We start from the raw sequence: 24,913 nt of genomic DNA on the forward strand, positions 1-24,913 counted from the left end.
CAGGCCGCACAGCAAGAGGTGAGCTGCAGGCGAGCAAGCGAAGCTTCATCTGCCACTCCCCGTCACTTGCGTTACCTACCGCCTGAACCATCCCCCGTCTATGGAAAAATTGTCTCCCATGAAACCAGTCCCTGGTGCCAGAAAGGTTACTGCTGCTTTGCTTTACCTCTCTGCATCTTAGTTTATTATCTATATGTAAAATAAATTAATTAGATCATTTTCAACTCAAACTCTTTTTATTTCACTGTGATCAGATAGCTTATTGATCAGTATTTCTGATCTAGCAGCTAAATATAGTTGCTTTTAATATATATCTTTTCTCCATTAAAAATATGCTGTTTCCTTAAAAATATGCTCCTTTATTAAATAAATATGCTCTTAATTTTTTTTCTGTTTCCTTGAAAATATATTCTTTTATTCTATGAATGTATTCCTAATTGTTTTACCATTACAGGGAATTTTTATACTCAGATTTGGAAAGAGTTACCCTAAATCTTCTTTCACTGAACTACAGTTGTTTCTTCAGATTACTGGTAGATACTGGTAGCAGCAGCAGTACCAGAAGAAATCACATGCCTTTTCTTGAGCTAAACAAAAAGAGGTAGAGAATATAGTTCAAACTCCAAGAAAGTACACTGTGGAATTGAAAAAGATAGAGGCAGTAAATTTTAGCTTAGGAATCCCAAATTTATATTTGCCTATATTGTTGCTCTTTTTGCGGCAGGGCCTTTTTTTCTTCTCTATTAAAAGAATGGTAATATTTTCAACTGCCTATTACATAAAAACAGAAGTATGGTATAGTATTTAATGTGCTTTGGAATGTACCTATGTTTCAGACCCAACTGAAACTTTTAGTTCCTAAAAGTATGGCCTTTAGCAAATTACTTAATGTCTCTAAGGATCTGTTTCTTTATCTAAAAGATGAGCTTAATTTTATGGCCTCTCTTAGGATTAGAGGAGAAAATGAAAATAAATGCTTTGAAGGGTACCTGGCAGTAATAAGCACTCAAAAAATATTGTCTGTTATTAAAGTGTTATAAAAATTTAAAGATTTTGATGTCTGAATCTAAAATTCATTAATCTGTTGTATTTTTATTTGTAAAGTCTTATTACTGCAGTACACCAAGGAAGAGTTTTATCTTTCAATAAAACTAATTTCTGTCAGCTGGAAATAATAACCAAGTTTAATACACCACTAGTAGTATATAGGTCACCTTGCAATACTTTTTATTTTTTTATTTTTGGCTGCATTGGGTCTTTGTTACTGTGCGCGGGCTTTCTCTAGTTGCAGTGAGCGGGGGCTACTCTTCATTGTGGTGTGCAGGCTTCTCATTGCGGTGGCTTCTCTTGTTGCGGAGCACGGGCTCTAGGCACGCGGACTTCAGTAGTTGCAGCGTGCGGGCTCAGTAGTTTTGGCTTGCGGGCTCTAGAACACAGGCTCAGTAGTTGTGGCGCACGGGCTCAGTTGCTCCACAGCATGTGGGATCCTCCCGGACCAGGGCTCAAACCCATGTCCCCTGCATTGGCAGGCAGATTCCTAACCACTGTGCCACCAGGGAAGTCCTGCAATACTTTTAATAAGATAGATAATTTGATTCATGTGAATTTGAATGAAGACTGATTTAACTGTTTAGTAAAGAACGTAAATTACTTTATCTTGGAAATGTACTCTTATTCACTAACTGGTACAAGGATTGAGAAGGGGAATACTGGGCTATCTCATCAAGAGACTGGGATTTGGGGCCTATCTTTATAAGCTTAGACAAGATGTTTTACCCGTCTTTTTCTGTTTTCTCATCTTTAAAATGAGGGGTTTTATTAGATCAGTGGTTCTCAAACTTTTGTGTTAGGGCTCCGTGTCATTCTTCAAAATTACAGGATCCCAATTAGCTTTGGTTTATGTGAAGTATATCTAGTGTTACTTACTATATTAGAAGTTTAAACTGAAAAATATTTTAAGCATTTCTTAATTCATTTTAAAATAACAATAAACAGTAACATAAATAACAAAGTTTTATGAAGTATGCCCTTATTTTCCAAAAACAAAAAAAATTAATGAGAAAAGTAGCATTATTTTACATTTTTGCATCTTTTTACTGTCTAGCCTTGTAGAAGATAGTTGGATTCTCACATCTGATTCTGCCTTTAATTTGCTGCAATTTTCATGTCAGGTAGCTTCTAGAAAACTCCATTGTACACTTATGAGAAAATGATCATGAAAAGGGCAGATAACATCTTAGTATTATTATGAAAATATGTTTGACCGAGAGGACACCCTGAAAAGATTTCAGAGATCAAAGAGTTTCCTGGATCAGTCTTTGAGGACCACTTAATTAAATCACTCCTAGGATTGCTCCAAGCTTCAAAAATTCTCATATTGATGACACATGCCTAAAAATTTTCTTTACTATAATCACCATTTTCCAAAACTATTTAAGTTGGCTTTCTCCCCTTATGGGTAACTTGTCAGCCACTCAGTAAAAGTCTCACTGACATCTCATATTTTCTCACCTCTCTCAAATCAGTATCTTCTCTCTCTGATAGTACTTTCAGGCTTCATATCATTGCTAAAGAGTATTTTAGAACTATGATGATTTGGCTCCCTACAAGTTATTCCATCTGATTTCATTTGGGCCTTCACTGTAGCCAGTTGTGTGTTGTCTTTGTCTCATTCATCTTGTTAGCCTTTTGTAAACTATTAGCATCTTGTAAACTATTCTAAATCTTTCTACTCTTCAGCACTTAAACTTCCACTACCTTTTTTCTCTACTCTCATCAGATGGTTTTACCCCCTATTTTCAAAGACAGTTGACGCCATCAGAAATGTCCTTCTTCTCACTCCAATCATCAGTTTTTGTTCCCATCTCTCTCCTGTATCATAGGGTTTGCTTGAAAAATCCTTCTTGTTCCCCATTAAATTCACTTCCTACTTTTCTGCACTTTCATTCCCCTTGTCTTCAAACAGGTTCCTCTCCCTTCTTGAAAAAAACCTTAACTTGAACCTGCTGCCTCTTCTGGCCACTATCCTGTTTATTCCCTTCCTTTCATAGCCAGACTTCAATGGTAAGGGGGCCACACACACTGCTTTCTCTTTTTCACTCTTCATGAACCTTCTTAACCTTTTCTGAGTTTTTAATCTCTTTCCCTGCTCTGCTGCATTAAATGCTGTTGACCATCCCTTTGTTCAAGGAACAAATTGCAGTTGGAAGGACAGCTATAATGGAGCTATAGTAAAGGTCAGTACAAATGCAAGATATAACTGATACCATTATTATTATTATTGAAATACTGGTCTCCATTCTGTGACCCAAGCATGTGTTATAGTATGGAAACAGCTATACTAAGATTCAGAAAACTGGATTCTAACTGGCTGGTAACCATGAGACCTTGGGCAAGTTACTTTACTGGTACAAGCTTCATTTTTTTCATCTGTGCACTAGAAATATCTCTGCCTGCATCATAAGTTGCTGTGAAGATTATATTAAGTAATTATATAAGGAAATACCTTGAAAACTTTAAAGAATCATATAAAATATGTTTATATTAATTATTTTTATTATTACTTCTTGAATTGCTCCCCTAGTATCTTTTCCTATCCTGAAAGTGTTTTTCAAGATGCATTTCATTGTTCTAAAATGTTCATCTTTCTCAAAATTCTCAGAAAGATTTCATCCATTCCTCCCAGCCTTAACAGTAATTCTTTTCAGTTGGATGAATTTGCATATTCTTAGATATCTCAAGCTTTTGCCTTCCTTCTGAGGACCAAATCTGCATTTTCAATTGCCAACTGAACAATTTAGTCACTTTTTTTTTCTTTTTTTTTATATACATAAGGCAGTTTGGAGAATGCAAAGACATAACCTTCAAGGAGCTTCCAGGCTGATAGAAATGTATATATACAAGAATGAAAGTAGATAAAATGAGGTTAAAAAGTAAAACTGAAATGGTAAAATGTAGTGGGAATATAGAGGAGGTAGATTTTAAACTGTTTCAGAGAAATAATAGAACTTAACCTAAACAAAGTCAGGAGGGGTAAAAGGACATCTCAAGAATAGCTAAGAACATGAGCAAACAGTCATATGAATAAGAAGGCTAGGATACAATTAGCAGGTTCAGGGCATAGGAAAACCATAGGGTATGTGAGGGGGAAGAAAGTTGACAGCAAATCGTATTAGTTCTAAAGATGTGCTATTTTCCCCTCAAATGCACCATATTTAAAAGCAAATTTCCTTTCCCCTTCTACCCATTTATTTCCAAAAAATGAATTACCTTTCCACCATTGCATTAGATTGCGACCTTATATAAGTCTTTGTAACCAAATGGTGGACTCACTATATCTCGCACATTCTTTGTACTCTTTGCTTACTCTTTTTCCCACTATCTGGAATATTTTCTTCTCTTCAGCATCTCTTCAGCTTCTTCCTATTTAAAATCCAGTTCAAATTATTCTTCTATCAGAATACTTTTCAGAACTGAGACTGAAATCTTATCTTCCTTTTCCAACATTTTTTAAAACATTAATTATATACTATTATGATTTGACAAATACATATTTTTTGATTGTTCTCCTCAACTGTTACTTAAATTTTACAGCATTATGTAACATCTCATGTTTTTGTTTTCCTCTCTGATTACATTATAAGCCTTTACCAGAGCAGAGACTATTCATCTTAACGTATCTTTGTGTCTCCCACATTGCCTCATACAGCAGCTATGTGGAGAATTACGTCTTTGGGCCTATTTTGTAAATCAAAGGCAGGGCTGAGTAAAAAGCATTATTAAATTTATGAGTTACTTTCTGCTTCTGAAAAGAATTTTGACTAAAAATTTTATCTCCCTAATTTATAATTTTTGTATTGTATTTTGTGTGATAGTGATTCTCTGTCATCTGCTGTATCTTGTATTTGAGATTATATTTTCTCCCAGTTGATCAGAAATAGAAACAGTTGAACTGAATCAGAGTAATTCATAAGAAATCCCTAAGCACTGTAAACATTACATCAGTGTCTTCATTCCTTGTTCTCTGCGCTAGAAAAATCTTAGATTTCTTTGAGATATTGTCTAAAATTTGGATTTTTCAAACATTTCAGATGACTTTTTAGGTGTTTTATTGTTTTATAGGTATGGAAAAGTTGAAGCCACTCGCATATTGTTAGAGAAAGGAAAGTGCAATCCAAACCTTTTAAATGGACAACTTAGTTCTCCTCTTCATTTTGCTGCTGGAGGAGGACATGCTGAAATAGTACAGATTCTCCTAAACCATCCAGAAGTTGACAGAGTAAGTTATTTTCCAGGCTTTTTTTTTTTTTAAATGATCAAACAGTGAATAACAAGTAATGATACTAAAATGTTAAGTTATACACTTGAGAGGTCAGCTGAAAAACAAAAACAAATTTCACTTACTATATAGAATAAGTAATATTTATGTATACACTTTGCTTTTGTACATAATTTTTTAGATTATAGTAAAATACGTCTCACATAAAAATTACCATTTTAGCCATTTTTAGATGTACATTGGCATTAAGTACATTTACATTGTTTTAGAACCATCACTGCCATGCATCTACAGAATGTACATAAAATTTAACCTCTTTTCATTTTATAGTGTCTTTTCTCAAAAATATCTTTAAGAAGGAAAAGGATATTTTGGAATTTGTATTAACAAGTATTTTGGGGCTTCCCTGGTGGTGCAGTGGTTAAGAATCCATCTGCCAGTGCAGGGGATGGGGGTTTGAGCCCTGGTCTGGGAAGATCCCACATACTGCGGAGCAGCTAAGCCCGTTCACCACAACTACTGAGCCTGTGCTCTAGAGCCCGCGAGCCACAGCTACTGAGCCCACACGCCTAGAGCCCGTGCTCTGCAACAAGAGAGGCCACCACAATGAGAAGCCCACGCACCACAACGAAGAGTAGCCCCCACTCGCTGCAGCTAGAGAAAGACCGCATGTAGCAACGAAGACCCAACGCAGCCAAAAAAAAAATAAATAAATAAAAAAAAAGGGCTTCCCTGGTGGCGCAGTGGTTGAGAGTCCGCCTACCGATGCAGGGGACACGGGTTCGTGCCCCGGTCCAGGAAGGTCCCACATGCCGCGGAGCGGCTGGGCCCGTGAGCCATGGCTGCTGAGCCTGCGCGTCCGGAGCCTGTGCTCCGCAATGGGAGAGGCCACGACAGTGAGAGGCCCGTGTACCGCAAAAAAAACACTTTAACAAAACCTTTGTTATTGCTATAATCAGAACTTTTGAAAAACAATAATCACATTGATTAGTGCTTTGAGTCATCTTTGGCAGTTCATGTTTATTTTAAGTATAGCATGCACTAAGATTGCTTAATATGTACTTAACACTTGACAATAGTTTTGTAATGAAACTTGATATTTTCCCTTATTTGTACATTTGTAATGCCTTTTATCTTTAACCTTTTCTTTTTTCCCCACATTGCTAGCACATAACAGACCAACAAGGAAGATCTCCTTTAAATATTTGTGAAGAAAACAAACAAAATAATTGGGAAGAAGCTGCAAAATTGTTGAAGGAAGCCATTAACAAACCAGTAAGAATTATCTTCATAAATACTAGTTAGAAGAGGGAAGGGATGTGGGAACAGATGTATATGTATGACTGATTCACTTTGTTATAAAGCAGAAACTAAAAAAAAATAAAAATAAAAAAAAAATACTAGTTAGAGCCAAGCATTGTATTTAAACTGATAAGTAATTTGAGGATCTGTGGCAAGGGTGGAAGGATATAAATGTATGGATGGCTTCTTTCCTGCTTTTATAAAACCTCATGGTTAGACTTCATAGGTATTAAATTTGTTATCATCACTAACATTTGGACATTTATTCTTGCATATCAAATTAAAACTGCATAAATAAATCTTTTGATCAGTTAAAATTAATCTAATTTCCAGTGTAATCTGTATACTTGATATGCTGATTACAAATTTTAACCTATTCATTGAAGCATCTCTCTCTACTTAGGCCTTCTAAGTAATATATTTGTAAATATTGGGTTGGCCAAAAAGTTCATTCGGGTTTTTCCATAATATATGAAAAACCTGAATGAACTTTTTGGTCAACCCAATAATAATATTACACATCATTTGGTAATTTAGTTTCTGCAAGTTGTCATCTATTACAGATTCATTTTCCTCCTCAAGATAGTGAATGGGTTAAAATAGGAGATTTCTAAGTCTTTTATTCTGCCAGTTCAACCTGGCCTTTCCACCTACGTATGTACAAAATAATTAGCAGTGACATTAAAATAGAGAAGAATTAACAATTAGAAAAAACTCAGTTATGCCTGAAAGTTATAGTGACGATAAAACTGTTAACAGTTTAAAAATTGTTTGGAAACTTGCAAACCAGATAAAAGGATTTATACCAACTGATAAAGGATAAAAGTTTTATACCAACAGGTATAACCCATATGTTTGAGCCTTTCCAGACATTTCTATTAAGTAGGCAATGAGTATTTGTTGAGTATTTCTGTAAATTTAACACCATAAAATGCTGAAAGTGATGTGATAAAGAATACATATTCTTTATTTATTCAGTACATGATCTCTGTCTTTAAGGAAAATTACACACATTCATACACATTTTTGTCAAAACACTATTTGCTGAGTACAGGACAAAAGCAAGGAAATAGATAAGCAGTACAGGCACCCTTATGTTATACTTCGTTGCAATTTGTTTTCTATTTGTATAGTTAAAACACATTTTTAGGGACTTCCCTGGCAGCACAGTGGTTAAGAATCCGCCTGCCAATGCAGGGGACACGGGTTTGAGCCCTGATCCAGGAAGATCCCACATGCTGTGGAGCAACTAAGCCCATGCGCCACAGCTACTGAGCCTGTGCTCTAGACCCTGCGAGCCACAACTGCTGAAGCCCATGCACTGCAATGAAGAGTAACCCCCTCTTGCTGCAACTAGAGAAAGCCTGTGTGCAGCAACAAAGACCCAACGCAGCCCAAAATAAATAAATAAATAAGTTTATTTTGTAAAAAACCACATTTTTATTTCTCATATAATTTTTATATCTGAATGTATAAGATAAAAGGAATTAGGTACTTTTATCTAAAATGAACTGTCCTGGAAGTTGTTTGGTGGCATCAGTTACTTCCTATAACAATAAAAATGTATTGAGAATATCAGTTCTCTCTGGGATTTTCTGAACAGGAGGAAAGAAACTGGCTCATGGTCCATTGTTTCATAACCTTTACCTGCAAAATCTTCTATCACAGATTCCTCTTAGGACAAATTATTGCTGGTACACATTTCTACATTCTAATTTGTGGCCCACTAAACTCATGAGGTACTTAACTAACACCAGATTTAGTTAACCAAGTCTATATCCCCCATTTGATATTTACATTGTACATTAATGGCTTTAAAATATCCTTTCAGAAGATTTCGAAGTTGAATATTTTTTAAAAACCCATTTGCCTTAGTTTCTCAAACTTATTTGACCATGGAATATTCAGAGGAAAACATGTTAGAAAATATAAATAATGAAAAAAAAATTTTTTTTAATATTGCTAGAAGGGCCAGTGGTTAGGACTCTGTGCTTCCACTGCAGGGGGTACAGGTTCAATCCCTAGTTGGTGAAGTAAGATTCCACAAGCCACACGGCAAGGCAAAAATAAATAAATAAAATACCGCCAGAAGATTCTCACTTAAAGTTGTTTTTAAGCAGATGAAGTTGAAATTAAAGCATTTTGTTGTATTGGGATGTATAATTTATAACCAGGTTGCATAATTTATTATCATTCTTTGTCCTAGTATGAAAAAGTTCGAATATACAGAATGGATGGATCATACCGTTCTGTTGAACTGAAGCATGGAAATAATACCACAGTGCAGCAGATAATGGAAGGAATGCGTCTCTCTCAAGAAACACAGCAATATTTCACTATTTGGATCTGTTCAGAAAATCTCAGTAAGCAATTTGTTATTCTGTTGTATAAACCTGATTATTCCTTTTTGAGAGTGGGTTGGTAAACTTAAGTATAGCATCAATTATTATTGACTTTTAAATTTTCAAATGATACAGTGTTCTTCTCTTTTATACAGATTGTTTATGTTCAAACTGCTGAAACAGATAAGCCTCTGCTTCCTCCTGGCCCCTCTTTGTTCATACAATGTTTGAAATGATAAAAACCAAAACATTTTTTCTTTGGCAATGAATTTGATTTGAATGCTGTTAAACATAGTGCTCATCCAACTTGCCTTTATTTTCAGTGCTCACCTCATCTCAGAATAATACAGATTTTCTTTTTCTGTATATTGGTTTTCTATCAGATGTTTGTTATTTAAACTCAACCCAATGTCATTATAGATTTGTCTCTCAGACAAAGTATTGCAGATACATAAGGGATTTCATTGAGTTGGTTGTGATTGGTTATCTAGTGATTTAATTGTATTTTTTTAAACACCAAATTCTACTGATTTTCTCATTAAGTAGGCTATCATGGAATTAAGGATCTTAAATATATTTGATAAATTTTATTCATTTTCAGATTTAGTCTCATAATTCTTATATTCTTAATAAATAATTAACCTCAAATTGGGTAGTAATGTTGATTAAAGTCAATATTGATTTAAATTTAGACCTTTAATTTGTGTGTGCTCAGTACTTAGGTACAGAATTTGATAAAAAGTTTCTATATGTTGATTTAATTGGTTCATTTTTACATTATCATTTATAAAAGGAAAGATGTTTTTCAGGCCTTCAACTCAAGCCTTATCATAAACCATTGCAACATGTTCGTGACTGGCCAGAAATACTTGCTGAATTGACTAATTTGGATCCCCAAAGGGAGACACCGCAGCTTTTCCTAAGAAGAGATGTGAGACTTCCTTTGGAAGTTGAGAAAAAGGTTTGCTCAGAAATCTTTTTTACAGTCATTTAAATGTTCAGAATCTACTGAGTTCCTGTTTTAAGCACTAGAGGCAAAAATTGTGCTCTTCCTTTACAGGAGGTTTTATTTCTGTTTTTCTGTTCAATCCTTACATCCCTGTTGTAAGTGGTAGAGTTTGAGTCAGTCTACTTACAAAGCCTCTGGTTGGTTTTTCCATTTCCCCACCTCCATTGTCTTAGAATACAAAAGAAATAGAGAATCCATCCTAAAGAGAATTACCAACCAGATGGGAGAAAGATTTTAGAGTAGAAAAAAATTTTAGAGTAGTTAGAAAGGGAGTACAGTGTCAGATAAACTTAATAAAGGGCTAATCAGTTGTGTAAGTTTCAAAGGAGCAAAGAGATGCATTGGTGTAGGGGGAGAAAAAAAAATCATTCTGGTTAGAGAAGATTATATTTACAAAGGGGACATTAAAAAGTTATTCTCAACAGTCGGTAAATAGCTGTTTTTGACTCAACAGAGAACTATATAGATAGTAAAAAATGAGAATGGAATTTACATTTGATTAAAAAAAGGTCTGTCCCAAACAAGTATGTTTGGATTTGAATTACTGTAAATTTTAGAGGAGAAGTGAAATAATGTCATCTGAGGTACGACTGGACAAGGAGAAACCTAAGGGAGATGTTACAAGTTAAACTAGGTGATAATCTAAATGCAGTGGTAGCTGTGAAAACTGGGGGAAAAAGAAAAGTTCCAGGGTCTCATAAATTTGGTGAAGAAAAAATACACAATTTCCTGATTCTTTATTCAAGAAAATATTAAACAGACAAGGTTAAACAAATTTCAGCACATGAAAATTTCAATGACCTTGTCCAAACTTGGTAAATGTTTTATGCCTGACTATTCATATTGTCCCTCTTCTGTTATCAAACTAAAGGTAAAAAAGGCATTTGACAAAATCCAGTAGCCTTTCATGGTAAAACTCTCAGAAAACTAGGATAGATGGGAACTTCCTCAGTGTAATAAATGGCATTTATGAAAAACCCACAGCTAACATAGTCAGTGGTGAAAGACTGAAAACTCCTCCTAAGATCAGGAACAAGACAAGGATACCTGCTTTCACCACTGCTGTTTAACATAGAACTAGAAGTTCTAACGAAAGCAATGAGCCACACTCCCCCCACCACCACCCCCAAAAAAAGGAAAGAAAGAAAAGAAAAAAAAAGAAAGGCATCCAGATTGGAAAGGAAAAAGTAAAACTGTCTCTGTTGATCACAAATGACATTATCCTGTATATAGGAAATTCCAAAGAATCTACACAAAAGCTACTAGGGCTAATAAATGGTTTCAGCAAAGTTGTAGGGTACAAGCTCAACACATGAAAATCAGTTGTTTCTATAACCAGCCACAGACACTCCACAAAGGAACTAAAAACTCCATTAAAATAACTTCTAAAAGAATAAAATACCTAGGAATAAATTTAACAAGAGAGCTGCAAAACTTGTACACTGAAAACTACAAACACATTGTTGAAAGAAATTAAAGAAGACATAAGTAACTAGAAAGACATCCCATGTTCAAGGATAAGAAGACTTAATATTGTTAAGACATCAATACAAGCAAAGTGATCTACCAATTCAACACAATTCCCTAACAACAGACGTTTTTGCAGAAATGGGAAAGGCAATCCCCAAATTCATTGCAAAGGGCCTTGAATAGCCAAAACATTCCTGAAAAAGAAGAATAAAGTTGTGGGATTCACATTTCCAAATTTCTTAGTACAAAGCTACAATAATCCAAACAATGTGGTACTGATATAAGGATAGACATAGACCAGTGGAATAGAATTGAGAGTCCTGAAGTAACCCCATATATCCATGCCAACTGCTTTTTTTTTTTTTTTTTTTTTTTTTTTTGCGGTACGTGGGCCTCTCACTGCTGTGGCCTCTCCCGTTGCGGAGCACAGGCTCCGGACGTGCAGACTCAGCGACCATGGCTCACGGGCCTAACCGCTCCGCAGCATGTGGGATCTTCCCAGACCAGGGCTCGAACCCGTGTCCCCTGCATCGGCAGGCGGACTCTCAACCACTGCGCCACCAGGGAAGCCCCCCAACTGCTTTTTGACAAGGATGCCAAATGCATCCAATGAAGAAAGCATAGTCTCTTCAACAGATGATGCTGGAACAACTGGAAATTCATATGCAAAAAGTATAAAATTAGACCCTGATCTCACACCGCATCAGAAATTAACTCAGTGTATCAATAACTTGAATATACAAGCCAAAACCATAAAACTCTTAGGACAAAATATGTGGGTGATCTTCATGACCTTAGATTTGGCCTTGGAGTTTTAGATATGACACCAAAAACATGAGTAAAAAAAGAAAAAAATAGATAAATGGGACTTCATCAAAATTAAAAGCATTTGTAAATCAAAGGACATTATCAAGAAAGAGAAAAGACAAACTAGAGAATGCAAGAAAATATTTGCAAATCATAAATCTGATAAGTGTTTACTATCCAGAATATAAAAAGAACTACAACTCAACAACGAAAAGACAACTCAATTAAATTGGGTAAAGGACTTAAATAACATTTCTCCAGTAAAGATATACAAGTGGCCAACAAGCACATGTGAAGACGCTCAGCATTATTAGTCATTAAGGAAATGTAAATCAAAACACAATGAGAAACCACTTCACACCTACTAGGATGGTTGTAATAATAAAAATTTATAAAAGAAGATGTTGAGTTTTGATGAGGACATAGAGAAATTGGAACCCTTGTATGTTGTAGGTAGGAGTGTAAAATTGTGCAGCTGCTGTGGAAAATAGTTGAGTGGTTCTTCTGAAAACTAAACATAGAATTACCATTTGATCCAGCAATTCCACTCCTAGGTATATACCTAAAGGAAACAAGAACTCAAACAGATACTTGTATTCCAGCATTCTTAACAGCATTATTCATAATAACCAAAAAGGTAGACACAAGCTAAGTGTTCATTAACAGATAAATGGATGAAGAAAATGGAATATTATTCAGCCATAAAAAGAAATGAAGTTTTGATACATGTCATAACATGGATGAACCTTGAAAACATGCTAGGTGAAATAAGCCATACACAAAAGGACAAATACTGTTTGATTCTACTTATCTTAAATAAATATCTAGAATAGATATCATAAACGGAAAGTATATAAGTGTGATGGGGGGAGAGAATGAGGACCTAATGGTTACAGAGTTTCTGTTTGGGCGATGAAAATATGGAAATAGTTGTGATGGTTCACAACATTGTGAATGTAATTAATGCCACTAAATTCTACAGTTAAAAATAGTTAAAAATAGCAAACTTTGTTAGCAGTTCTTAAAATGTAATAGATTTATGAAATTTGCAAATAATCTAAATATACTCAGCCTGTCTTCTTTCTCCCTAAGTAATATTTTTAAAGCTGGCTGGTAGAGAAAGAGCAATAATGATAATACTTGGATATTAATTAATTGCATATTATGTTACAAATAATATAAAGTAGGCTCAAGTGAAAAGAAGTAAGGCTTAGTGAGTACTTAAGGTGAATCAGAATATCACGATCATCTGATAAAGTGGTTGCGTTCTTTTTCACTCATTGTGTAATTGAAAAATTCCTATTTTTACCACCTGAAAAATAGAAGAATTGCATTTTTTTTGGTTAGGATTATTCTTTTAGGATGAAAAGAGCCTGCTTTCATTTAAAAAGAACAATTGTTGACTAATAGTCACTGAACACACTATTAGGAATTATAACTATTCTCTATTCAAACTCTTCAAATTCATTAAGTCAATTTTTATTAGAAAAATGTTTTCTTTCATTTTTTCCCAACAATTATTTTGAGAAATTAAAAACCCATAGGAAAGTTGAAAAAGTAATAAACTTCATACCATATACCATTCATTAAATTCACTAATTGTTAACATTTTGCTACATTTGTTTCATCTTTCCTCTCTTTTCCTTGTGAACCATTTAAAATTAAGTTGCAGACATCCTGGCACTTCATCCCTAAATATTTTAATGTGCATCTTCTAAGAACAAGGATGTACCTACATAGTACAGTACCACTTTCACCCTAATAAAATTAATATTTCCATAATAACATCTAATATCAGACCCATATTCAGATTTCCCCCCAATTTTTCAGTCTCTTATAACTCCCAACTGAAGGAGCTAGTCAGCGTTCATGCTTTGCATTTGATTACTGTCTCTTTAAGTCTCCTTTAATCTAGAGCAATCCCCTTATCTTTTTTCCCCATGAAATTCTGTTTCAGTTTTTTTGATATTATCAATATATGGAGTATTATAAGATATTATTTTAGTTAGTATGACAAAATTTCTTTTACCATAAGGAATTTGGGTCATTTTGAATAATATTTGGAAACACACTAAGTATTCATTCAGAATCTCTATAATTGGTGATTATTTCCAAGTAGAAATGTATTCTGTAGGCTGGCATTTTTCAATGTTTGTTAATCTTATCAGATAAAGTGAAACTTTAAAGTTTTCAAAACTTGAAAAAAGTATGCCCTCCTTTAGTGTTATTTGAAAGTGCAAAGTACTGAATATTTTTTAGTCAAATAAAAAATATTAAGCTTTTTTCAAACTTCATGTGTCCCTCTGGGAATTAACACTTCCTTTTATCTTCTTTGAGGTTCACTACTATATTGGGTGAAGCACAGATTGTAGAAGAATGTTTGATGAGTATAAAGAATTTAAGTAAAATTGTACTAGAAGTTATACACACTCATATCCATAAACTGATGATAATTTTATTGAACTGTGAATCAGAGGTTAGCAACCTATGGCCTATTGCTGTATCTGACCTGTTGCCTATTTTTGTATATCCTGCAATCTATTAAAGGTTGAAAAAAATTCAAAAGAATATTTCATGAACATTTCATGAAATTCAAATTTCAGAATCAATATAAAAAGTTTTAGAAGAACTCCAACATTTGTAGATGTGTTGTCTATAGCTGCTTTTGTGCTACAATAGCAGAGTTGAGTCGTTCTAACAGAATATCTGACTCACAAAGCTTAAAATATTACTGTCTGGGCTTTAATAGAAAAAAATTGTCAACCTCTGCTCTAAAGCAATAACAGCTTATTTATATGAAATTACATAGCTTTTGCTTTTTCATATTAGATAGTGGCAAGTTGTACATTTATAATAGGAAATTGTGGCCTAATAACCAAATTATACTTTTTCTTTTAAGATTGAAGACCCATTAGCTATTCTTATTCTCTTTGATGAAGCCAGATATAATTTATTGAAGGGCTTTTATACAGCTCCTGATGCTAAACTGATAACATTGGCAAGTCTACTGCTGCAGATAGTTTATGGAAATTATGAGAGTAAGAAACACAAGCAAGGTTTCCTAAAGTAAGTATTTAATACAATTCATGGTCTTGTGCTGTACCCAAGGTTCAGTTTAACCAAGAAAATTTAGAAATATTATGTTACTAAGAACTATTTAGATGTTGGTTTGGAATTAAATAATATAAGGCATGGAATGAGAAAAAAAACATAGTAAAGCATTCTTTAAGTTACACTGTCTCCAAAGTTCTTTTCTTTATATTTGAATATAGTTTGATATGCCTTATACTTGTTAGCTTTATCTTTCTTTACCGTATGTTTAAATAAGTTCACTAAAACCTGACTTGGATTAGTAGAAAAAATGTTACAAGGCAGATGCATTTCAGTATACCACCACAAAAACTAGTTCATGTTTCATGTTGAGAGAAAACATTGAGGTTTTAGCATATCTAAAGTTTGTTTATTGTAGTTTTCAATATTCAAAAATATTTTGTGCCTACTGAAAGAAGAAACATTTCTCTAAATTGAGCAATATTAGGATCGTGACTTTTTGCTTAACATGTTGAGAGTTCTCTGATATGTTACAATATAATATTTTTCAGCTCAAAAATCATATTATTTAAAGCCATTTACATGTAAATGATTATATTACTGTAGCTACTAAAGTTGATTTATTTAAAAGATGTTGGCGTATTTGCTTACAGTGAAGAAAATCTAAAATCCATTGTACCTATTACCAAATTGAAAAGTAAGGCGCCTCACTGGACAAACCGAATACTTCATGAATACAAGGTAAGCTGTTAAATAGAAATAAAAAGACATTTTATAGCCTAGTTGAAATTTTGTTAGTATTATTAATATGTTTTAAACATAGGTACATTACATTTTATTCTTGCAATTAAATAAGGATCTTATAGTTCACATGCCTGAAAGGAAAAGGAGCAAAATAGTTTTATTTTTAATAATGTAGAATCTTTTACTGAATACCGTCTGTATGCTGGATACTGTGGTAAGTGCTAGAGATTAAAAAAACATGAGATAATACACTATCTCTATCCACGAGGCACTTAAAAATGTAATAGAATAGATAAACGTTATTTTTAGACCTTGATATTTCTTTTTTCTAACATAAGATCTCAAAAGAAAAACTGCCTTTGGGATAATGTCACACAATTTTATTTGTCTTTGGGATAGCCTTGATCTTAGAAACTGTTTAGTTGACCTGTTTGGATTATCAAAGGTACATTCTCCTTTCACATCTGTTTATTTTACTTTGTTTTTAGAATCTTAGTACAAGTGAAGGTGTCAGTAAAGAAATGCATCACCTACAGCGCATGTTCTTACAGAATTGTTGGGAAATTCCTACATATGGAGCAGCTTTTTTCATAGGACAGATATTTACAAAGGCAAGCCCCAGTAATCATAAAGTCATCCCTGTGTATGTAGGTGTGAATATCAAAGGACTTCATCTTCTCAATATGGAAACTAAGGTAGATTTTCATCTTTTCAGCTGTTTTTGACCAGTCACATTATGTAATATCTAAAATAACAGTACTAGCCTACATGAACAATTTCATTCATTTATAATAGCAAAGGATAGGGGGGTGAAAACGAAATGATTATCAATAGGGAGTTAACATATTAATTGTAACATTGAAATACCTTGCAGCCATATAAAAGAAAGAAGAATATTTTTCTGTGGAATGATCTCTAAGATATATTTGGTGCTGAACCATATGTAATATGCCACCATTCATGTAAAAATGGGTGGAAATGGGTATTTATCTGAAGAAAACAGAAACACTAACACAAAAAGATACATGCACGTCCCTGTTCATTGAAACATTATTTACAATGGCCAAGATAAGCAACCTAAGTGTCCATCGGTGGATGAATGCCTAAAAAAAATGTGTAAATATATACAATGGAATATTATTCGGCCATTAAAAAGAATGAAGTCTTTCATTTGCAACAATATGGATGGACCTTGAGGGCATTATGCCTAGTGAAATAAGTCAGACAAAGATAAATACCATATGATCTCACTATATGTGGAATCTTTTTTTAAAAAAAAAACAAGCTCATAGATACAAAGAACAGACTGGTGGTTGCCAAAGGCAGGGAGTTGGGAGATGGGCAAAATGGGTAAAGGGGGTCAAAAGGTACAAACTTCCAGCTGTAAAATAAATAAGTCATGGGGATGTAGCATAGAGCATGGTGCCCATAGTTAATAATACTGTATTGCATATTTGAAAGTTGCTAAGAGAATAGATCTTAAAATTCCTTATCATAAGAAAAAGAAAGTTGTAATTATGTATGGTGATGGATGTTAACGATACTTATTGTGGTGATCATTTTGCAATATATATAAATACTGAATCATTATGTTGTATACCTGAAACTAATATAATGTTATATGTCAATTGTACCTCAAAAAATGGGGGGAAGTGAATACTATATTTGCATAAATATGTATTGCTTTTGTATGCATAAAATGTCTCTTAAAGCCTTTAGAGGGGGGGAACCATGTAACTGGGAATAAGAGTAGAAGGGAGACTTTTCATTATATAGCATTTTGCAACTTAAAAAAATTTTTTTAACTGTGAATGTATTACCTATTCTAAAAATCAATTAGATTTAAATGAAAAAAATACAGATTTAAAAAAGGAAATATAATATCTGACACAAGTGGTTCATTTTGCAAATTAGAATAAGTTATAAGAACATTTTGGGGGGCAAGATGAAGTGTGGATGGGACTGTGAATACCTATTAGAACTGTTCAGAGGTTTTCTATTCCACCATCTTGATCTGGCCGCCCCTACTTCAGAGCTTTTCAATCAGAGGCTTATTACTGTATTGTGCTCCTTTTTCTAATCAAAGTCATGATAATATAAATATGGGGTTATCAATTACTTTTAGCATATTTAACACATTTCACAGGATAAACAGCTTTCTGGTTAGTAAAGGAAGCAGATAAAAGTCTATTTTGTTCATTCAGATATGTCACGAATAGACTATTTTCCAAATCAGTTTAAGTAACTAAGGTTACGCATTTTTTCAAAAGGTGTTTTAGACTAGGGAATTTCATAGTAAACCTAACTTTTTTCATCATTTTTGTAAGTCTTTATTATGTAATCACATACCTTCTGAAAGTATCCCAATTGTAGTTTAGTTATTTCCTGATAACTCAGGATCATCATTATGGGCAACAGTTATTTTCCCATACTGTTAGATATGCCTGTGAATGGAGATAAAGAATATGCAGGGACATAGGGCAGTGACTGACTTGGAACTTGATTTTTTGAAGTCTCTGATATCTGCTTGCTTTGGAATCATTTGCTTATCATTTTCTATTTAGACTATTTTACTCATACAAAATAAGCTACTTCTTATTAGCTTGTAACTACTTTTTCTATTCCTGTTGTACTAAGGAAATGAAGGAGAAATTCCCCTTGTCATTTCAAGAAATTTTTCCTCTGCTATTTCAGACCATTTTATACAAATATCTGCAAATTCTTCTTCATTGAACTGGATGGTGATACTGTGGGCATAACACTGAGCCTTTTCTCTAAACTGTATTTTATGTTTGACTTTTGGGAGCATTCCAAATTTAGGCAACAATGAAAAGTTTTATATAGTATTCAGATGATGTTTCAGTAATGTAACATTTCATATTATGAATAATATTCTGGTCCAGGAATTGAGTAAGTGAGATAGGAGTAGCAGGCAGAGGATGATAGTGTTATTAAGAATCTTCTTTTTCTAGAAATATAAATAGAAATGCTGTCATTGGGCATATAAAAAGGTGATTGAAACCAAGGGTAACAATGTTTTCTGTCCACATAATCATTACCTTGTGTTCTGTAAGCTACTGATAAATTTATGGCACCTACAAAAGCACTAAGATAATTACATTTTCAAACGATCAAAGATAGGAACAATCAGCTTCTCCTCAGTTGTCTTAGATTGACCAAATCTGCTAGGGTTGAATATGACAAGCTTGCTTAAATAAACATCTTCATCTGCAAAAATACTTTCATTTGCATTTAAAAGTCTACATATGGGATACATTAGCCTCAGAGATTTAATCTCAGGAAAAGCCATAGAATACAGCTGTGGTTTTTTTTTTAATCTCAATTACTTCTGCCTTCTATATTTTGTTATTGTTTGGAATAATGAAAGTTGCCCCTCAGAAAATACAGCTCAGCCAGTTTCATATACTCATCAGAGACCTATCTGTCTGCTTACATAAAATGTAGGCACTATCGAGTAGGTAAATGCAGTGTTACGGTTCAATGTTTTACTATAGTAAAAGCATTTCAGTCTTCATAACTGAACTGTACTTGTTGATACATCTTCAGCCTTAATACCACTGCTAATCCAGGCAATAGATTACCCTTTGCTGATGTCAATTTATGTAGACCATAATGCTCTTCTGAAATAAAACTGGTTCTTTAAATACCCATTAGTGCCATTGTTCATGGTCACTTGTCAACGTCACTATTTCTCCTGTGTGTCCTGGTTGGCTATTTCTACTTCTGACTTACATGGTTTCCCTTTTCTGCTCTCAACTATCCCTGTCACTTCTCTTACTTTTTTTTCTTTTTTTTTTTTTTTTGCGGTACGCGGGCCTCTCACTGCTGTGGCCTCTCCCGTTGCGGAGCACAGGCTCTGGATGCGCAGGCTCAGCAGCCATGGCTCACGGGCCCAGCCGCTCCGTGGCATGTGGGATCTTCCCAGACAGGGGCACGAACCCGTGTCCCCTGCATCGGCAGGCGGACTCTCAACCACTGCGCCACCAGGGAAGCCCTCTTACTTTTTGACTTCCTTCACTAAGCACCTTCCCCTTTGTAGGTTTTACCTCCTAATGAGAGCTACTTTTTCCTTCTGGAGCAGACTGGTCTCTCAAGACAGCCATGTGGGCTCTTCAACTCCATTCAGCCGTTTTCATTATTGTGGATTTCTCAAGAATTCCTTTCTCCTTGCACACTGTCCTTTAAAAACAAAACCTTTATTTTTAACTTATGGCTTCAGTGCTTTTGTTGGTCATTTGACCTTCATGTAATCGAGGAGTTGCTATACCACAGATGTATTTTTTTCTGTATGTTAAACTGTTTTGAGGACATATTAAATGGACAGTTTCCTGTCTCTTGATTAAACAAGTTTCAAGTCACTGATCCAAAAGACAGACAGTTTAAAGTTTTATGATATCTTGACTCAGTGTTTCATTGTGTACTTTGGTAAGTAGCTATTTTAGTAGATCCTGTCTATAAGTTATATTTTATAAGTATAGCTATTTTTAAGCAAGATGTTATTATTTTCCCATTATAAGTGGTATACACTCATGTAAATTAATTATATTACATTTCACTTACAGAACCTCACTTTCAGAATGCCCTAAACCATTACCTGCCTGGCATATCCTTAGTTTATTATTTACAATCATTATATTAAGAACTGCTAGTCATAGAGAGGTAATGTTTCTCAACATACTTATTTTAAAGGATGGCATGAGCACTTTCTTTGTATATGTGTATACAAAGAATATATTTTTAGGGTAAGAAAATGTAAGTTACTACTAGGAGATAATTGTTTTTTAAATAATCCAAAGAATACATTGGATTCCTATTTAAGTATACCATTATGTTACAACATGTAGGAATAGGGTACTGTAATTGGTTTTAAATAGTTCTGTTGAATATATGAAGGATATATTATTAATTTTTTAAATAATGCTTATATTTACAATAAATATATCAGTGTACTTATTTTCAGTGATATGAAATTGCCTAAATCGACATGTTACCCTATTACATAAATTTCAGATCTGAAAGTACTATATGAATATTCAAAAGGTACTGAATGTATCAATAGTAAAAGGAATTGTTTTTAAGATGCAGAAAGTAAAAACTTGCAGTACACTTAATTTTCTTGAAAGCCACTGATAGAATGGGCATCTTTTTTTTTTTCCCCCATCATTGGGTAAGTTTAAGGTGTACAATATGTTGATTTGATACACTTATCTGTTTCAAAATGGTTACCACCATAGCATTAGCCAATACCTCTATCACACTGCATAATTACAGTTTCTTTTTTCTGTTGAGAACATTTAAGATCTACTCTCTTAGCAACTTTCAAGCATATAGTACAGTATTGCTAACTATAATCATCATGCCCCACATTAGATCCCCAGAATTTATAACTGAAAGTTTGTACTACTTTGACCAACATCTCCTTAACTTCCACCACCCACCAGCCCCTGGTAACCACCATTCTACTTCCTATTTCTGTAAGTTTGGCTTTTTTAGATTCCACATATAAGTGGTATCCTATGGTATTTGCCTTTCTTTGGCTTATTTCACTTAGCATAATGCCCTCCAGTTCCATCCATGTTGTTGCAAATGATAGGATTTCCTTATTTCTCATGGATGAATAATACTTCTTTCTGTGTGTGTACACATATACAAATACATAGCACAGAATGGGCATCTTTAAAAAATTTTGTCATTCTGATAAGAATATCATTGCTGAAGGCAGTCTTCTAAGAGTCTACCATACATGTGGCTCTGTACTGCAGGCTGTGTGAAGTTAGTGTGGGCACTTTGAACAAGTTTTATTCTAACTTTCAAAACCATTGTGTTTAGACCTGTCTAGATAGATGTAGATAGTAAGAGAAGATGGGTGTTGTTTTTAATAAATATTTCAATATAATGATTTCTAATTATGTTGCAGGCTTTACTCATCAGTCTTAAGTATGGTTGTTTTATGTGGCAGTTGGGAGATGCTGATACATGTTTTCAGATCCATAGTATGGAATATAAAATGAGCTTTATAGTACATACAAAACAGGTGAGTACCTAATCAGTTATTCTGGACTTCTAGTAATAAACTCTACTGTATTAATAAAGTTATTTCTTTTTTAAAAAATGATAGTCATCATTCATCATCGGATGAATGGATAAAGAAGATGTGGCACATATATACAATGGAATATTACTCAGCCATAAAAGGAAACGAAATTGAGCTATTTGTAATGAGGTGGATGGACTTAGAGTCTGTCACACAGAGTGAAGTAAGTCAGAAAGAGAAAGACAAATACTGTATGCTGACACCTATATAGGGAATTTAAGAAAAAAAAATGTCATGAAGAACATAGGGGTAAGACAGGAATAAAGACACAGACCTACTAGAGAATGGACTTGAGGTTATGGGGAGGGGGAAGGGTAAGCTGTGACAAAGCGAAAGAGCGGCATGGACATATATACACTACCAAACGTAAGGTAGATAGCTAGTGGGAAGCAGCCGCATAGCACAGGGAAATCAGCTCTGTGCTTTGTGACCGCCTGGAGGGGTGGGATAGGGAGGGTGGGAGGGAGACGCAAGCCTGGAGGGAACATATGTATATGTATAACATTCATTTTGTTATAAAGCAGAAACTAACAAAAAAAAATGATAGTCCATTTTACTTTAAGGAAAACCTCTAACATGAAATTAACATATTTAAGACCAAGGTAAAAAGGCAGGCCTTTCCTAAGCAAAGCCCGAAACTTATCTGAATAATTTATTGCAGTCTTATAACAATGAAAAATTCCTTTTCAAATACATAGAAAACTGTCCACTGCCATGTATGTCATTTACACATTCTTACATGTTTCAAATTTATTGTCAACATATATTTTACTTTGTAGGCTGGCCTTGTGGTAAAACTACTAATGAAGCTAAATGGACAGTTAATGCCCACGGAAAGAAATTCATGAGAGGAAAGCAACTGATACTTAAGCCACCACATTTTGTGATATAGATTTTTTCCATGAAAGATTTCTTAAACTATTACTTTTAACAAGGCATTTAGTCTCTTGTAATATATATGTATACTATTACATTGTACAGAATCTGTACTTATGTTTGGTGTGTAATATACCAATTAGTTTTATATAATATCCTAATAAGCTAATCTAATTTTTAGGAGAAACACACAAAAATGTGTAGATTGATAGTCTGTATAATATTAGACAAAACAGTAAGCTTTATAAAAAGTTATTTTTGGTAAATGGTACAGAACTTAGAGTGGAATATGATGAAATTAAAATATAGCTTTGCTATGACTTTGTGTGTCATTTCAAAATGTACAGAAAGTCACATGATTTGAATAAAGAAAATGTGTTTTCTACTTAAAGCATATGTAACAGTTACTTAAATTTTTTTTTGTAATCTCTGAACATTTCTCAACATGTTTTTAAAAGACTTAGTTAAAATGTTTATTTGGTATAAGCTAGTATTTCTCAAAGTATTATAGTTCTTGAACCCCCTGAATCATAATTACATGAGTGCCTCTTAAAAACAAGGATTTCAGGGACAAGTTCTAGACAAGTTCATTCACTCTCTTGGAAATAGCAGGGCCTGGGAATTTTTTCTTAAGTTTTACTTAATTTTCTGTTGAAATAATTCCAGACCTAATAGTGAACTTGTATTATTAAAGTTAAGTAAATTACACAGAACTGCCTGGCACATAAGCACATACATACATGGACGCATAGACTAAGTGACAATCTCTGAATATTAGTAGTTGCATTTGTTAAGAACCTGTATTTTTATGAGTTGGCTCAATGACGTATTTATATTGTCTTTACATTGTAGGAAGTAGATCACCAAATATCTGGTTGTTTTGTTTAGGGGAGCACGGATATCATATGAGGAGCTAACTTGATTAATCTGCTATTTAATAAGCTTAGAAATTAGTCTTTCCAAGCTAACAGATTGTTGTGTTCTAAGTAAGTTCAGAGATAGCAGTAGTAATACCTAAAGTTATCCTACAGGTTGCAGATAATTTTTTTATATTATCATCTCTTCACATTGACGTCTGCATATTTTTAATGGTGGTCTGCTGAGCTTTATTAAAATTAAGGGGACTTCCCTGGTGGTCCAGTGGTTAAGACTCCATGCTCGCAATGCAGGGGGCCCGGGTTTGATCCCTGGTCAGGGAACTAGATCCTGCGTGCAGCAACGAGAAAGATCCTGCACGCGGTAATAAAGATCCCGCATGCTGCAGCTAAGATGCAGCGCAGCCAAATAAATAAATAAAAATATTAAAAAATAAAATTAAGATTATGTGGTTAAGTAAGTTTAATGAGAAAGCCTGATTTATCTTTAATTCTGTGCTAAGCACTTTTGACTCTACATAGACAGTGCTCTGTTCAGTTTCATCCATTCCAATAGCCTCAATTGTTACCAAATACCCTGTTGACTCCCAAACCTAAAACCTCAGCCTTAACCTCTCTTCTGAATTCTAGATCTTAATTTCCAATTTCTTGCTATTCTAGCTCCACCTAAATGGTTTACACAAGGAACGCCTGTTTCATCACAGCTGGAAACAGAATTTGTTTCATCTACCTGCTCCATTCTATCCTTACACTTGTATTCTCTGGTTAATGGCATCAAACTGCATCCAGTTGCTTACCCTGGAAATCTGGGAGTGGTCTATAACTTCTCCCTCTTTAATCACCCTACACATTCCACTTAGCAAATTCTGTCAAATGTCTTGTGAGTCCTTTCCTATTCCCTTCTTCTTCTTTTTTTTTTTTTTTTTGCGGTACGCGGGCCTCTCACTGTTGTGGCCCCTCCCGTTGCGGAGCACAGGCTCTGGACGCGCAGGCTCAGCGGCCATGGCTCACGGGCCTAGCCGCTCCGCGGCATGTGGGATCTTC

The 24,913-nt window shown here is 34.3% G+C and overlaps 1 protein-coding gene across 4 annotated transcripts in view; it reads left to right on the forward strand.

The window, feature by feature from the left end:
• The window catches only part of KRIT1 (KRIT1 ankyrin repeat containing), a 37,949-nt gene extending 14,635 nt beyond the window's left edge, over window positions 1–23,314 (forward strand). For all 4 annotated transcript variants that reach the window (XM_081243413.1, XM_081243412.1, XM_081243411.1 and 1 more), the window contains 9 exons: window positions 5,122–5,278; window positions 6,446–6,553; window positions 8,787–8,943; window positions 9,732–9,883; window positions 15,108–15,274; window positions 15,913–16,000; window positions 16,492–16,698; window positions 21,942–22,058; window positions 22,898–23,314. In XM_081243413.1, the coding sequence (XP_081099539.1) occupies window positions 5,122–5,278; window positions 6,446–6,553; window positions 8,787–8,943; window positions 9,732–9,883; window positions 15,108–15,274; window positions 15,913–16,000; window positions 16,492–16,698; window positions 21,942–22,058; window positions 22,898–22,966 (1,222 nt within the window). In that variant the 3' untranslated portion in view covers window positions 22,967–23,314. The remainder of the gene's footprint in view (window positions 1–5,121; window positions 5,279–6,445; window positions 6,554–8,786; window positions 8,944–9,731; window positions 9,884–15,107; window positions 15,275–15,912; window positions 16,001–16,491; window positions 16,699–21,941; window positions 22,059–22,897) is intronic.
• Window positions 23,315–24,913: the final 1,599 nt, after the last annotated feature.

The sequence above is a fragment of the Mesoplodon bidens genome, assembly GCF_964165515.1.
Source record: "Mesoplodon bidens genome assembly, chromosome: 9".
NCBI lineage: Eukaryota > Metazoa > Chordata > Mammalia > Artiodactyla > Ziphiidae > Mesoplodon > Mesoplodon bidens.